At 38.6% G+C, this 17,003-nt stretch overlaps 1 protein-coding gene across 1 annotated transcript in view; it reads right to left on the reverse strand.

Moving 5' to 3' along the window:
* Nucleotides 1-17,003, reverse strand: part of ctnnbl1 (catenin, beta like 1) — a 62,467-nt gene that overhangs the window by 20,030 nt on the left and 25,434 nt on the right. The window contains exons 9-13 of the mRNA XM_035159169.2: nucleotides 16,441-16,499; nucleotides 15,721-15,869; nucleotides 11,021-11,202; nucleotides 1,507-1,604; nucleotides 801-881 (exon numbers count right to left, since the gene is read on the reverse strand). Coding sequence (XP_035015060.1) covers nucleotides 801-881; nucleotides 1,507-1,604; nucleotides 11,021-11,202; nucleotides 15,721-15,869; nucleotides 16,441-16,499 — 569 coding nt within the window. The remainder of the gene's footprint in view (nucleotides 1-800; nucleotides 882-1,506; nucleotides 1,605-11,020; nucleotides 11,203-15,720; nucleotides 15,870-16,440; nucleotides 16,500-17,003) is intronic.

Consider the following 17,003-nt stretch of genomic DNA (forward strand, 5'->3'; position numbering starts at 1 on the left):
TGAATGTAGAGTGTTGCAGTTCCACCTCATCGACAGTCCAAGAAAAGACTGTTCTGACTTTTCATCATTGCCGTTTCTTGTTCCTAGTATTTTCTGCAACTAAGCAACCAACTGCAAAGTAGACAATGTCCTAACTGTTTAAACTGGCATACACAGTACATATGAATGTCCATGTGATATGAGTTTTCAGGTGTGTTGGTATTAATAAATGACTTCTGATGTGGAGCCAAAACAAGACAAAAAGCAACAACAAAACAGCTGAGACAAACTACAAAAATATGGTGGCAACATGCTGACGTTTATAAAAACTTAAACAAATGTATTTCATCGATTTCTTAAATGGAGGAATTCACACAAGTACGATTAAAAACTTAATGTTGGAAGAAACTGATTGATACGGTCAATGAAATACATTTGTTAACAGAGGATGTCATTATTAATACAAGCAGTGCTGATTTTACACGTCAGCTCAGTTTCAGATCAGGTTTAGACATGAACTTCTCTGGTGACAGTCGGCACAGGATCAAACTGTTTGTCAGGTTGTGTTCATACACTTGTACTAAAAAACATCCTGTAGAGCATGAGTATGTCTAACAATGTCTTGATCAGACACAATTCCTTGGCGGCATGTCATTTATGGTCAATAAAACAAAGCTGAAATGTCTGCGTTTTATGTGAATCTATCAATCAATTCATCTGACAGGCTGCTTAATATGAAGCCAGTGCACAAAGACACAGTGCAGAGGAGGATGGAGGTGACAGATGGAGCGAGGGATGGAAGGAAAAGGAGAGACGCTTACATGTTTCTCTCCTTCGATCCTCTTGTCAGCCTGTTGAACAGCTTCCAGGTACTTAAAATGCAACTCCATCAGGCGATCAACCTGGAGAGAGAATAAACGAGCAGAAAGACAGAAAGTGAGAGATGCAGTGCACCTTAAAGGACCGTGAAAATAGAGAGATATGAGCAAGAAAAGCGAGAGTGCAAAGAAGAGACAACAAGATGAGATAAATACACTAAATAATTTTATAATATTACATATAAAGTACATATATTGACTACATGTTTAGACTACATGTTATGTTTGTGGAAAGATATTTCTGCCTTGTTCAAATTAATAATTTGATCTAATTTAGATGCTCACTTCAAACCAGGTATAGAGAGCAGAGAGAAAGACACAAATACATAAATCCCTTTTGTGAAATAATCATAACTGTTCTAACGTTTGTAGTAACTAAAGTATTCATGTTAAACCCACACGCCTGTTGTTAGAAGACGATAACATTCCTTTTTAGTATCTTTTTTAAGTACTGAATTAGTAGGGACTTCTGATTCAATAAGCAGCAGATCCTCAGCAACCAAAGCATATGGGTATCAGACGCACAAATACCTCGGCTTAGACATACTGATGAAGCAATCTGCTGGCAATCAGAAACAAGAGGTGCAAAGAAAAATACTCTTAAGAAGGGAAGAATGAAGAGGCAAGCAATAAGATGAAGAAAACGTACCTTCTCACAGTCATTCTCTGTGAACTTAGTGAGGAGTCGGCTTCTCTGTTGGGACTTGAGATTTCTCAGCATGGAGGCGATGATGGAGCTCACATGTTCTAGGGAGAGAAAAGCGAGGAGTAAATTTAAAGATTCTTTATATCAAAAAGTAGCCTTTAAAACATTCTCCAAAGCTTTCCATCTATCTATTCATCATCTTCTGCATTTGGGGGCTAGTGTCGTGGAGGTAGCTGGCCAATAAGGTATCCCAGACATCCCCCTCCCTAGCCAGGCTTTCCAGCTCTTCCTGGGCTATCCCAAGGTGTTCCCAGGTAACATGGGATATGTAAGGCCTCCAGCAAGTTCTGGGTCTACCCTGGTTGGGAGTGCCCAGTAAACTTCCAATGGAAGGTGCCCAGGGGGCATCCTGAGTAGATCCCTGAACCACCACAATTCTCCTCTTTCCACGTAAAGGAGCAGCGGTTGTCTGAACTCCTCAGTTCTCACCCTCATCTCTAAGCACGAGCACAGACACCAGAAGGAGATAACTAATTTCGGACACTTGAATTCATGACCTTGCTCTTTCGGTCATTAGCAAGCGCTCTATTGTTACCTATTGTCCCAAACTCTGGGTCCATAAGGTTAGTTTGATCAAATGTCAAATGAAATCTTCATACATGTGTATTATTTCTTACGGAACACATTGCACAACTGCCTCTTTCTTTCTTCACTAACTTCTCAGACAAACACATGCAGTGAGTAAACACCCTACATGATAGCACTTCATTAAAAAGCTCATTACACTGACCAACGCAGCCCAACAGGTGAATGTGCTTAAACTAGCACATGAGCACTTTTATCCTCCATTATTGAAAATTGTCTCAAACAGTCACATCCACAGACCTCAGAAAGAACAAATCGATTAGCACGCGATAGTTTGCAATTACAGCATACAGCCAGTAAGGCATGGGGATTCTTACACAGAGTGCGCAGAACAAGAGGAGAAAATGTTATTGAAATTTAGGAATCAATTTTCATCTTAGGGCATGCTGGAACATGTGTAATGGTTGTGACTGTGGCTGAATTACATTTCTCAGGGTTATGGAAATGTGTGTGTAGCAGCTCTGGGCCAATAGAGCAAGAGGAAGGTAGAAAAACAAGTTAATAAACTAAATTAGCTACAAAAAATTGTTATTCCTATTGAGTGCCCTCGTCAACCAATTCATGCTATGTAGGATCTCATTCAAATGCCTTCTTACTGACGGGCTGCACCCTTGGGCAACAACATGGTGTAATATTTCTCTCTGATATTGAATGAACGGCACACTCTACACACAGGGAGAGCAGATTGTGATATTGTAAAATCTCTGGATATACAGAGTGGAGGGAAAAAATGTAATTGGACTTTATCAACAAGAGGTCAATATTCTCTCTCAACAAGGCTTTGCAGTTGCTAAGCAACAAGAGTACAGGAATCAATCCCATTTCTGCTTTTTAAAAAGGGGTCGTGTTTGCTGTTAGCTCCTTTTGTGCAATCCTCTACGACCCACAGCAACCTCACCCACAAGACTTGAACACTGACAAAACTTAACGCTGTAACACCCATGTCATTCTTGAATCGTTCAACATATACAGTTATCCGCCAAATTGCACCAAAGAAAAAAAGCATAACAAAGTTCAACAGAAAATTGTTTCTACCAGCTTTGAGAGTGGCTCTAATCCCTGTTAAATCTGACAGCACGAAGCCTTGTTTTGAAACTCTTAATAATTAAACAGAATCACGTCACTACTATCAAACACGTAATTTAAGTAAATGAAATTGTGGTTTTATATCATTCCATGTAAATCCAGAAGAGCAGATGAAACTCTGAATGCACTTAACTGTGCTATGACAGGTATTACACGAAGCTCTGGGTTCAGGTAGGTTTAGTCCAAGGTTCCCTTATTTTCATGTAGACAACCGTATTTCCTGTACACAATGACAGGGAGGCTAACTGCCATTTCCAAAAGGACACTACTTTATCAAGTTGATCCGAGTGGTAATTGATGTCGCCACCTTCACGCCCTGTCGAGGAGGCTATTGATCGCTGGCTGTGGAATGTTCTCTCCCAAAGAGTTTAAAACTAAAGAGCGAGCTCTTGGTTTAGATTTGTGAAGGGGTGGAGGCGGGATTACATTGTGGGTACAAGATGGACGGCAAGGCTGAGTCAAAACAGCTTCCTCATTTATCCTTCGAAAGGTGTCCAATCGATACTTCATTTACATGCTTTGCTTTAAACTTTAATATCAGATATAAAACCAACGGATGAAGAAGAAAGCAAGGAAAGGTCCTTGAAAAAATCTCTTCAAATGTATAATTAAAATGTGCACAAGCAAGATAAATATGTTGCACGATGTTGTTACAAAAGTCAAACAACAATGTTGCTTGGGTGACTGTTGTACATGCCAATAACATTAACACAGGTTTTCCTGGGAGCCATGTATTAATAATTTAAACAACTATGATTTTAAATTGACTGCAGCATTTAAAAAGACCTCTGTAGAGAGAAAACAGCACAAAGCTCAGCACATATGGCACAGACTCCACAGTGTCATAAACACTGGGCCAGTCGCCACCAATGAAAGACTGGTGTTGGGACCTTCTTGTTGTAGTATGTACAGATGCATGTCTGCTGTCCACATACAAGTCTGCTGTTTGGCTGCATCCTGGGGTACGACACTGGCTTTACACTCAGACGTTTTAGCAGTTTAATGGCTTGTGTTTGATCAAGTTGCTATGGTTGGCACAGTGCCCTTCATCCTGGTCACAGAATGTACCAACTGTAGGGTATTTCAATATTATTTTCCATGGGCTTATGGTTGTCATAACCCCCCCAAAAAACATGAACACACACAACCAGTGCCATGCTCATCTCAGCAGTAAATTGGACATGGTTCGTCAGACACTAGTGGTTCCGTTATAACGAAAACATAATATTATGTTAATCATATTGTTATATTAGTTATCACTAATGCATTTTATAATTTGCCAGAACTTATCGCAATGACAAATTTTTATTCAGTGGGTTTGAATAAAATAAACTCAGATAAAGTTCCCACACGAAACCAAACCGGCAAAACCAGAAATCGACCAAACTCTACATGAGGGACAAAGACCCATTTGAGGATCTGTGAGTTTTGACTTCCTACTCCAGGGTTAGAAATTTCACAAAATAACACTCACACCTAACAGCAAGACGGTTATTGATTTCAATCACACTTTTGACTTTGCATGTTCTCCCCGTGTCTGTGTGCATGTTCTCTGAGTATTTTAGCTTCCTCCCATAGCCCAAGGCACGCAGATTGGGATTAGACCGATGAGTTTAAATTGTCCGTAGATGTGAATGTGAGCATAAATGGTTGTTTATCTCTGTATGTCAGCATTGAGACGCGCTGGCCAACTGTCCAGGGTGTACCCTGGCTCTTGCCCATTGTCAGCCAGGATTTGCTGTAGCCCACCCAAACCCATCATAGGATAAGTGGTATAGATAATGAATGAGTGGATGAAGTTCCAGGGCTGAATGTCTTTGATTGGTCAGAATCATTTAGTGCAGCAACCACTACTCAAATTCTAATATCTGAGTTACAGTTTGTTTGTTTCCTTCCTACGCATTTAAAAAAAGAAAGAGAGACCATGGGAACAAGCTGTGAGCATGAGAGAACAAGAGTTAAGAGAGGTATTATGCATAGAGTGAATTAACTAGCATTTTGTTGCTGTCCCTTTTAAATCTGTCATCAGTCAAATTTGCCTGATCTGCCTGATTGAGATGGAAACATAAACACGTACAAGGAATTTCATTTCCTAGTCAAGTTCTTGAGATTAGTTCGACAGAAACATTTGGCAGACAGATACAACAGCCCAGGGACTAAAACAGGAATCAGATTCCTGTGATCAAAATGTAAGAAATGCTGTTCTGGTAAAGGTTCCTGGAAAAGTCCTGTTGATTATGAACAGGAAAGTGTTGGGTTCTCTGGAGACGCTAAGTAGACCCTCAAACAAAGTATATTAATTTTGGTAAGAGTGCAGTTTTCTAAACAAAGTCTAAATTCACTAGTATGGCTGATGGTCTTTAATGACAGAAGAAAAAGAAGAAGCAGTATTTTTCACACATTTCTAGTCTTAATACAAAAAAAGACATTATAGCTTGTATTAAAAATTTCTCATAAAACATGTCACGTATTGCAATTACTTTTCAGAATGAGACGTTGCATGCCATTGGTCTATCTTACTTTTCTCTTTCCAAAGAGTGATACATTGAACAGGGTATCTGTTCAACAGAATATTGAGTGATTTGGAACATTTCATATACATCTAAAAATACCTCAGCATATCTCATTAGAGCATGAGTTTACAGAGATGGAACATGATCAATTCCCACCAGAGGAAAGACCAAGCGTGAGGAAGATGTTAATTAGATGCGTCTTTACACAGGGATCTAACGGCAAATCTCTCCCTGTGAAATACACTAATAATAGGATTACACAGCATGACTCTGACAAAACAGATTACATGATAACTTGTATCATGTAAAATGTTATTAATCTCAATCTGTTCCAAAGGCACTCAGTGATGGGAGGGGAGACGATTAAAGGAGTGTTATTTGATAGTGTGCTTTTGACTGAAATATGTGATGAAAGTTTCATCATTAAATCCAGATAACCAAGTTTCTCCATTATAGACACTTATCTGGTCTTATATATTCTGCTACATGGTCATGCTTTCTAAATCTCCATTTGGTAATAACAGGAGAGAGATACTGCATGGTGATAATGTAATGGGCTGATAAAATTCCACATTTTATCTTTGTCAAGAAACTGCAATAATTCATGGAGAAATCTTTTTAATAAAAGTGTTCTATTTCTATCAGATGGCCTTTCCCAGCTCTCCCCCTCTCTGTGTGCTCATGTGCACATGCTTGTACTCAAAGCCTTCAAACAGTACTGAATACTGCATCTACGATTTTAACCAAATTCAGATTTTTGCTTCCTTTTCATGGGCCTTTTCATCTTTGGTGGGGCTTCTATTTACATACAAAAAGATAAATAAGTAGGCCTCTTCATAGCTGTCTGAGCTACTTATACCTTATTGTTATTCTTTGATTACTTCAGGTCTAATACCTTTTAATCTTCTCCTGCCAGTGGATTGGTCTCAGTTCCTGTCCTGGCAATGAGATAACTGTAAACTTTCTGAAAAACACTGCATCTCTTCCAACCCTCTGTTTATTTATTCCCTTGAGTACATGAGCATACAGGCCCCACTTTAGGCCCTGATCATTGACTACCCATGGACCATTATTCATGTTCTTGCCATCTTGTTTTATATTTCTTCTAAATAATTTTAAAACAACAACAGGTAAATCTCTGAAAAGTTCAGGGGTGGCGTCTAGGTAGAGCAAGCAGAAGGCAGAACACGACACTGCGGAAATCTTTTTTATTTGATTTACAGCACATGGACAACGACATCTTCGTCCATGTCTTCTCTGCCTAAGGCATCTCTTTTTTTTATCCTGAGATATTTGTATTTTCGTTTTTTGTTTTTTCAGTTTTGCATCACAGGCTTGAAACATCTACGTTCCCACTTTCAGATCATTTCAGGAGATTATCTGGAGTTCTGATGTCTGAAAGTAGCTTTGGTGGTACCTGGAAATTGCTTGATCATATTCTTTATTCATGTTTACAGTCAATACTGTCGTCATTGCTATTATCCATATTGTAACTGAGGGAGATATAAATAAAAATTGACTTGAACTGCAGACCCACTAAATGACATCTTCTCTCATTCCTAATTTAATATAATGATTAAAAGATCAGGTTCATGTTAAGGACACTCAAAAGGTGTTTGTGTAGCAGTCTCACACTTCAGCTACAAAGACTTCCTTTCCCCCCCCTCAGACTCTCCCTAAAGCACTCTCTCTCTCTCTCTCTCTCTACCAAACAAACACCCATGTGCTCACAAGCACACAAAGAAACGTTTTTCTGATTTGGCTTTGCCATGTAAATGATTTGTTTACTTCTGTTCCTTCTCATGCTCGCTCGCATCATTAACCATGTAAATATAATAACCGGCTGCAACCAATTTCCATCATACAATGTCATTTCACTGGTAATGACCGAGTACATCCACCAATAAACTGAGACCTAAAAACAAGGTGAATGGCAGCGTTGTGACAAGAATATTCATGATAGGTAGCTAAACTGTCAGGGCCACTGACAAGGTTCGAGTCCAGGCTGCTAAAAGGGGGGGGGGGGAAATATCACAGGAAACTGACTGAATTTTTCCCCTTTTGTTTGAGCTTATTTTCTATTCATTTACAATGTCTCTATTAATTATGTCGTTCCGCATGCTAATACGGTCTGAAAATCCCTAGTCATTTGTACTGTTTCAATTTCAGAAAGGATTTTACGGGGATGAATCTTTTGACGTTTATGATAGAGAGAGCCACGGAGTGAATGTGTGTGTGTGTGTGCGCGAGAGAGAGAGAGAGAGAAAGAGAGCACTTGGGATTGGAGGACAGAGTAGTCTACCTCCTAATTACTTTTGTTTGAAGCAGCTGATGGTTAATTAATCTACTGTGTTATTCTGTTATTCTGGAGAACCACTTGATTCACTGCATATTCAATTAGTGGTGTTACTGAGAAGGAGGGTTCACTCAATACACCTCATATTATGACAGGCATCCCATTAAGCCAATAGCTGCTCCACAAATCAGGAGAGACATGATGCACCCCGCCTCCACCGGCTGAAATCAGAAACAATGGCAACATGTATGTGCATGTTACATTGTGGCCTTTAAGTTGAATATAGAGAATTCTGGTGGCTGCCTTATGTATCGCTTTCTCTTTCAGCACCACCATCACTGTATTTACCGTCCAGCTGACCTCATGTTGCGTGGTTGAATTGATAACAAATTTTTGGAGGTTGTTTCATTTTTTTTTTTACCTCTGCTGAAAAGGTCATGCTTTCACCCCTGTCATGTTGTGAGTTTGTTTGTTGGCAGGATTACATAAAAAAAACCCACTGCATTTCATTTCATCAACTCGGTGGAAGGATGGGACAAAACACGTACAAAGGGGTGAATCAAGGAATCTTTTTCACTTTCTTTAACAATGAGAGAAAGGGCTTTTTTTTTTTACATATTCCCCAATTTCACAGAGTAAAATTCATAGATTTTTTTGAATTTAGGGGACTGATATCTGTGTGTGTGCAGTTTGTGACAGATCCAAATAAACATCGAGAAGATTTAAATATGGTTTCATAAGGCCTTGGCGGAGATATACGCTTTCACTTTCCCCTTTAGTTATATTTGATGGTGTATGTTTATTTTAATGCAGGCTTACTGGAGTATGTGATTGTGTGCATGATTGTGTATGTATATGTAAATTTATGTTGTATGAATGTTATCATTTTTTGGAGCGTCTGATAACACCAAATATCCCACTAAACCGGGATTTGTAGATAAACACATCTCTGCATCTATTAAAACTGGATACTTTTTAAGATGCCTAGATTACATACAGTACTTATTTTACATCGGTAGTGATGACACTACTTTAATATGTAGTAGGTTCTACAAGATATCTAGGACATTTGATGGTGCACAAAAGCAGTTTAAAGTTTCTAAACATGCCTGTTGGGAATCAAATCCAATCAGGAATGTGCTGTTCTCTTGTCCTGTGTTAATGCTCCACAGCTACTTCAGAATTATTCCTTGACATTAGTGAATCCTCCTCAAACAGTTCTACTTTGGTGGATGTTCTGTTCTGGTTTATATGCAGTGAAGATTTTATAGTCTTTTTTTTGTCAAATGAAACTTAATTTGCTTTATTACTTTTCACTTGTGTGGTTTATATATAAGTCTGAATGACTTACTGAACAGCTGTTATTTTTTCATACATTGTATGTCAGTTGTTTCAGAGGTCTTTTAAGCAATTGCCAGAATCTTCAGACCCAAGTTCACAACGTTTCAAAATAAAAGCTCTGCAATTCAGCTCGATATAAAGCATTGCAGCAACAACAGGAATGTTGTGCAGTCCAATATAGTGAAATAAGATAAATCAGATTATCAAAATGATCTGGTGGGACAGACATTATTGGCTGCCGGCTGCCGTCCACTGCTGTAGTTTATCAGAGAACGTAGAAGAAGACATGTTCAACTTGGTATTAGCAATTGTCGTAGTTTTATTTATATAAAATACCTAATGTGTCCAAATCGCACAAAATTTGACATAGAGCTTCCTTGGGCAATAAAGAATACACATGCTGAGTGTGAAGATGAACGTTTGCGAGTTGTGCATTCTACATACAGATAGACAGACGTTGGTAGATATAACATGGTTGGTTTTGAAGACAAATAAGTAGCTTACACCTGGGGGTTCACGGCAGGGGGGGGTTAACTGTTATGACAAGCTATTTTCACTACTCCTCCCCCTGAGGCTCCAGGAGGTCGACGGTTAATTCATTCAGTCCCTGGGTGAGACAGGAAGACGCCTTTAATAAACTCTGCAGGGCTGGGAAGCCCCTCCGGATGTATCAAACTTAATTAATACGGACATAAGGAGAGGAGGGGTTTCATTTTCGACACAGGTAATCAAACACAGAGCAATGAGATTTGCCTCTTTCTTTCAGTCTACATCAAATCTCTCTCTCTCGCTCTCTCTCTCTCGTTTCGCTTCCTATCTCTCACTCAGAGAGAGTGACCAGGAGAGCTTTGAGAGCACAGGAAGTAAAATCAATCAAGATTGGATTGATAGAGTAAACTGACAGGCCGAGGAGGCAGCAGACCGTGATACATGAGCAGATTAGGATTGAGGGTGTCTGCAGGAGACGAGTGTGACAAGACGAAGCATAAAAGTAGAAGCAGAAGAAGTAAAAAGTCTGTCATGATTAGTATAGTATTTAAAAATACTACAATCAGCTATGTATAGTAAACTGACATAAAATGACTATTTTACATGCATGTCTCATTTTCCTGTGACTTCCTTGTGCAATGTGAATCCAGCAACTGAATGGTAAATATATTTTTTTAAAAAGGGGTTTAACCGCATAAAATCTTATAAGGATAGGGATTTAATTAAGAATAGGTGTTTAATTTAATCTGAAGAATAAAGTGTATGAGCAGAATCCTGGCAACTCAGTCATTTAAAAAATTGTGCTCAAGTAGGTAACATAAAATAATAACAATAAAAAAAATTAAAAATGATATTTTGAGTTACTTGCTATAACTACTCCTCAATCCAGATTTTCCAGGACAAGAAGGAAATCTGAAAATGATCTCTCTTTTCATTGTACCTGTGAAAACCATATATCTAAAATGTGTCATTATCACACAGAAATGCTGGAGACATTTTACCCAAGAGGTTTGGTTTCCATCGGTTTGTTTCCTGTATCTGTTAGTTGTAACATTTCATTCAGCACTAATAGATTCAATCAAAAAACAATGCATGTCACTGCAGCTTTCGCTGTTCGGACTAATGAGCCACAACACTAGTGACTGACCTTCATGCTCCTTCTCTGATGCCCCAGTTTTTTTCAACTTCTTCGGGGTTTTCATGAAGAGTGGAAAGATAGTTCGCAAGCCCAGGATGTCCACAAATTTATGGCAGTTATCTGCTCCCTCTGGTCCAATCATCCCGTGGTCCAGCACCTTCAGACCACTGGTTCGAGACATTTTCTTTTCTCTGCAGCAAAGAAATGAAAGGAAAAGACAATGCTATTTCGATGCACGTATTTTTTACATTTTACAATAACAATAAAAAATGTTTGACACATTTTTCAAAATGCGGTATCAAAGAAAATGTATTAAAATTCAGAACCATTTACATACAAAGTAAATAGTTTTCTCATAATTACATTTCCCTCTTAGGTACACACAAAACTAGAATGGCACTCCGAAGAGCGCATAGGCCCAACAGTCCTCTTATATCAAGCTGAACCAAATTGTACATACTCATATATATCCGTCCCCTTAATGTACCTGTTTTTTTTTTATCTCAATTCATGCTTTATTTCCTGGGAAATTGGTGAAGATGTCAAAGAAACAATCTTGCAATGTTTAAGAAAGTGAAAAAAAATCCACCCCCTTAAACAGAATTTAATAAGTTATAAAAACACCATAAAGGGAACATAATATTCTGTTCCCCATATCCTTATCATGGATTTTGCTAATTCACCGAGTTCAATGATGTTCTTTTCTCTTCTCATGGGCAAATTTTGTCACAAAAACTAATAAGGTTCAGCAGTCATTAGGTAAAATCATCTCACACCAACAGCTGCCTCTGTGTCTTGTACAGGTCTCTGTGAGGAGGAACCAGCTCAGATGATATTCTCCCGTCGAGAAAACAAACCATAATAAATCCTATTCGCATAAGCTCCACAAACACCCTAGTTTAAATGAGATAAAACAAGCAAACAAATTACTCTGATAATCTATCACCATAATGAACCTGAAAATATTTGTTCTGACAAACAAGTAAATTGCAACTTAGATACTCATCTGTTTTTCATCATCACAGCACTGACAAGTGGGACCAACCATTTCCTGCACACACACACACACACACACACACACACACACATCACCACTTCACACCTCCTCTGAGGAAATGTAGCCGTCTGTCACAGTGTCACTTCCTCCATTTCCACCAATGACAGATGATAGTGTTTATCTCAGAGGAGGGACACATATTTCAGGCAGTTGAGTCTGGTTCTCCAGACAGACACATTACATATGATGGACGGCAGGAGAAGCCGATGGGGAGCTGTACTCTGTGTACTTTCCAAAGGGAAACTGGGCAGTTCAGTTGATAGGCAGCTGAGTTTACTCCACATCCTGGTGTCGTGAACTGGGCCGTCGTCACTCCAAAATGGAGAGTGGGTCGATTTATTTTAAGTGCTACGTTGCACAAAGACGACAGCAGGTTTTTGATTAGACTCGCATTCTACATGAGACAGAATCACTCAAACATGGGCCCTGGTTAGAGAGTTTATAAACCTGTTTTAACCCTAAACACCGGCCAAAGCAGAAAACAGTAAGGATCCCTTAAAGTTAGAAAGGATGTGCATTCAAAAAAGTTCACGATACTTTAAATAGTATAAGTAAAGTAAAAGAAACTTTTTCCAGAGTTTGGTCTGACAAACATTTAGCTCTGCCAAGAATTAATCAAGGCACCAGATGTTAAATCTGTATGTAGCTCAGAGCTATAAACAAAAGAGGAGGCCTGGTGGGAATTGAAATAGAGTTTTTGATGAAAAACCAATATAAGTGTCTCAGTGAGGGAAGATGATTATTTTTTTGTATTCTGTTGCTCACTCTGTTTTTGTTATTTTGCAGCTGCATTGTGTCTTGGTTAGCAAGCAAGAAAAGATCAATCCTCAAAATTCTAATGAAACTGCTTTAAACTTTCAAGTTTGATGTTTTAATATTACTTTAACGGGTTTGTGACATCAAGCTGCTGCTAGAACACAACTGCCAGCTTTTGGAAAAGTTTTCATTATGAGTTTGATTTCCTAATTGACATACAAAAAATACTTTTATTCAATTTTGGATTCTATTGTGTGTTTTGGATGTTTACAAAAACAAGTTTCCCTCAGGCTTTAAGGAGTTTGAACAGAAAATTGTGGCTAGTCAGTGTTTTGTAAAACTTGCATGATAGCAAACATTTAAAACCAAATTTGATAAGGATTCAATCAAGCCGCCAATTATTTAAACCAATCAGTTCTTTAAAAGTTCACTGAGTGCACATTAAGAATTCACTAATAGAATAGACATATAAATAATGGCCCCTGGTAGTCAAACTTGTATAATGTGCTGTGTATTGCACAATTGGCCAAACAATTGCAGTCACAAACCATATTCATGTTAAATATCACTATATGTACCAGGGCTACAGCAGTTAGAAAGAACACTTAAAAGATGCTGTGTTTGGTCAGTTTGTGCTGCTGTTTTTGATGCCGGTGGAGAAGTGCTGATGTTAACGACAACATGACTTGTGTTGAATAAAGGCTCAAGAATCTTTTCACTAACACTAAACACAATAAACGATCATCACTCTCGATCATAAAGTAAATTAATTTTTTTTTCAAATGATTACTTGATTAAAGATTGAACATTCATTTTCACTAACTGTTGGAAAAGGCAAAGAGTAATGAAAGAAGGACTGTTAACATTACAGCAGCTTAGAGGTGGATGACTAATGTATGGTAATGGCCTGATAATGTAGGAGACATCCATCAAGTGTTGTAGAGGCAGTATCAACAAGTGAAATCCAACACTGAGGATGAGGGGTGTATAAATCAACCAGTGTCTTATTCCATGTACTATACTCTGTGTATTCTGTAAGTATGAAAATAATTCATGCATGAAATTAATCAAGGAAAAACATTTAGCTTTGCTGTGAATCAAAACAAACACACAATTCGAGTCTCTATTAAGACAACTTTCCCAAAGTCATATCTTTTCTCCTTTCTCTGTATTTTTCTGTATTTTTCTTACTCTGTTTCCCTGGTGGACGATTTAACACAGAAGCGTTTTTGCATTCCAATAATGAGCTATTGATCCACACCCTAAATCTAGGTGTCCAGTGATGTGATTATCAGTGCGGAGGTGCAGAAGCTGAGAGTAGGTTCCATAAAGGCGTGTAAAGTGTCTTCATGAGTCTTTAAGGTTAGGTCTCGGCCTTGCTGCGTTCCAATGACTGCTGATTGATTGGATTAGCAGACTCGACAGGCAATACAGCAGACAGAAGTGCTGGTGTGTGCAGTGCTACTACACCCTGTTATGTTATCAATGGTTACGTTTTCACAACATAGAAAGTTCTGCACTGAGCTGTGAGGGCAGAGATGTTCTGTTTAGTCGTCAATACAATATATTTTCCTTTAAGTGGATATTTTTACAGCACTCTAGTACTTATTGCCCAGTTCCTATAAATCATCCCCTTACTGTAGCTTTCCAGTACATTTTTAGAGGTGACCATTGATGGGAACATACAGTATTTCATACATAATGCATTTGTGTTTCTGCAAATTGTGATTCTGATTATTCCTATAGGATATTGCCAGTAGTATCACTAAATTCAGTTTATGCATGTTTGATCAATGATTCAGTAGCAAACACACCATGTGCATTTAAGGGACACAGCAGTTACAACAGTCTAACCTAGAATTAACTGCCCTGTTCAAACTGAGTTTAACTGATGTAACTCCACTTACATAATCTACTATGCACATACAGTTTGGTCCAAATTAAAAACCATCTTAAAACACAAATGTTGCTTTTTACATCTGACCTCAAAATGTATGAAGTCAAACCTTTACTTATTGTTAATGTTTTTTTATTAGTGTGTACCCAGTCATTGATCAGTGATATATTAACTTTAAAAAATACGATTTATCCATCAAGAGATTGATCTAGAGACCGAAATAAAAAGTATATGTAGAGATCATGTGTGATCAAATCAACTGTTGAATTATGCTAAGAAATATATGTATCTTAATGTGGAGAGGTGCTGTCAGATGCTTCTATGACTCAGTAGCTTGGCAGCAGAGCAGAGATATTCCCCCAGAGAAGGTCAAAGTCTCATCGCTGTCAATCAATATGTAAACACTTTCCTGGTGAACTACCCCCCCTCACACTGACGCGTCAAGCTAGTTTTAGCTGCTGGAAAACGTGACGTTGCCATGGCTAACTCACAGACTCAAAAGGTCCCGATTCCCGCGTTAGCTGAGACAAAGTACAAAACGCGGCTGTAGATAAAGGGCCAGGTAAATCATAATCGAGCAGGGAGGGGGAGTGAAGTGTTAGTGCTAGCTTCTTGTAGCTTTAACAATTGATCTGTATCTGGATATCTGAAGAAGGAAAAAAGCAAGTTAAGTGTAAATGCAAACAGTGTGTCACAAAAGTTAGTAGGTGTCATCCACTGGGCATCGTGAATAATATCATTTCATGCCAATTCACATTGACTTACAGACGGACAGAAAAACCAACACTATCATCCCAAGTTTATACTGCAAAAAGTTCCATTTATACAATAGACCATATTAGCACGACAGTCATGTTTTTGTTCTGTTCATAGCAGCATTTGAGCTTCCCACACGGACTGTGGTTTAAAGTAGGAAAACGGCTGCAGTGTGAGTATGGTCTATTGAGTAGACTAGGAGTGAGTCCTAGTTATTACTTGTCTTACAGTGCTCAGGCTCACCTAAGCATGAGGTTCATTAGCTGAAGCCCTTCCCCTTTGAGGAAGCGGTCCCGATTGGAGGAAAGCATGAGGCAGGAACACAGAGCGTCGAAGAGGTTCTCCATCATCTCCTGCTCCTCCGCAGTGGACGGGTTGTGACGTTTAAACACCTGAAAGGGGAGACAGGAGGATAGAGCACTGAAATAATGAGCATTTTGAAAAGAAACCCAGACAGGCATGCTACTTTTACACGAAAGAGTAATTGTTTAACACACCAACAGTTTCTGAAATGTTTTTTTAGAATGATTTGGCAAAATGAGCCTTTTAAGTGCTCAGCAGCAACAAGCTGAGTGTGACACAGTGATTTGACAGATTAGTACAATAATTAAGAGAACAGAGAGAGAGGCATAGTGCGAAAACATCAGCAGTCTACACCTAAGCTGGGTTATAAATTGTTTTGTACTGTTTTGAACAGCCAAGTCCTTTAAAATGTCACAGGATGCTCAGAACCCCATGAAAATTAATCTATGGATGGAGGCTGGGGTAAATTGTTTAGTGTTAGACTGGGTTTAATGTGGAGCCACCACAAAGCACAGTGTTTATGTTAAAACCTGATTTTAAAGATGCCCCTGTTTGAGAAATTACTAAGATTTACGAGCCCCCTGCATGTGAGGCTGAAATGGATGATGGGTTATTAAAAAGAGTAGTGATGGAGCCAACTAAAAATAGAAAAAATCTTACAGATAGTTGCTGCAGCAGCACATCAATGCCATCCATCTCACCCAGTAGTTCTCTGGTATCTGTGTTAGAGAGAAACAAAGTGGGAGAAAGACTTTGAGATAAAAATAGAGGAAGAGGACAACGAGGGAGAATAAATTGAGATGGTTTAAAGAAAACATACCTTTAAGGAGTGATAGGAAGGACAGAAAAAAGGTTTAAGTGGATGGTTGAGGGAAAGTAAAAGAGAAATTCAGGGACGAAAACAGGAGGCATAGGACGGATGCTGACAAACACAAGGGACTTCCAGAGAGAAAATTAGGAAGAATGAGGGCACTGAAAAATATATAGTTATTCCATCTAGACCTGTGCATGAAAATGTGTTTAAGCTTCCACACTAAAATTCTGCTTCTTGGTGGTCAAAAGTGAGGGTGAACCATCTTTATCTCAGCATACTGAAATCCTGAACATTTTAAATCACACACACAACACACTCAGGTTTGCTGCACTGTTTCATACTTTCTTTCCCTAAACAGTGAAATATCCGTAACTAAGAGCAGAATTATATTCGAACAATACGGTGAATC

Source organism: Hippoglossus stenolepis, chromosome 6 (assembly GCF_022539355.2).
Source record: "Hippoglossus stenolepis isolate QCI-W04-F060 chromosome 6, HSTE1.2, whole genome shotgun sequence".
Classification (NCBI taxonomy): Eukaryota; Metazoa; Chordata; class Actinopteri; order Pleuronectiformes; family Pleuronectidae; genus Hippoglossus; species Hippoglossus stenolepis.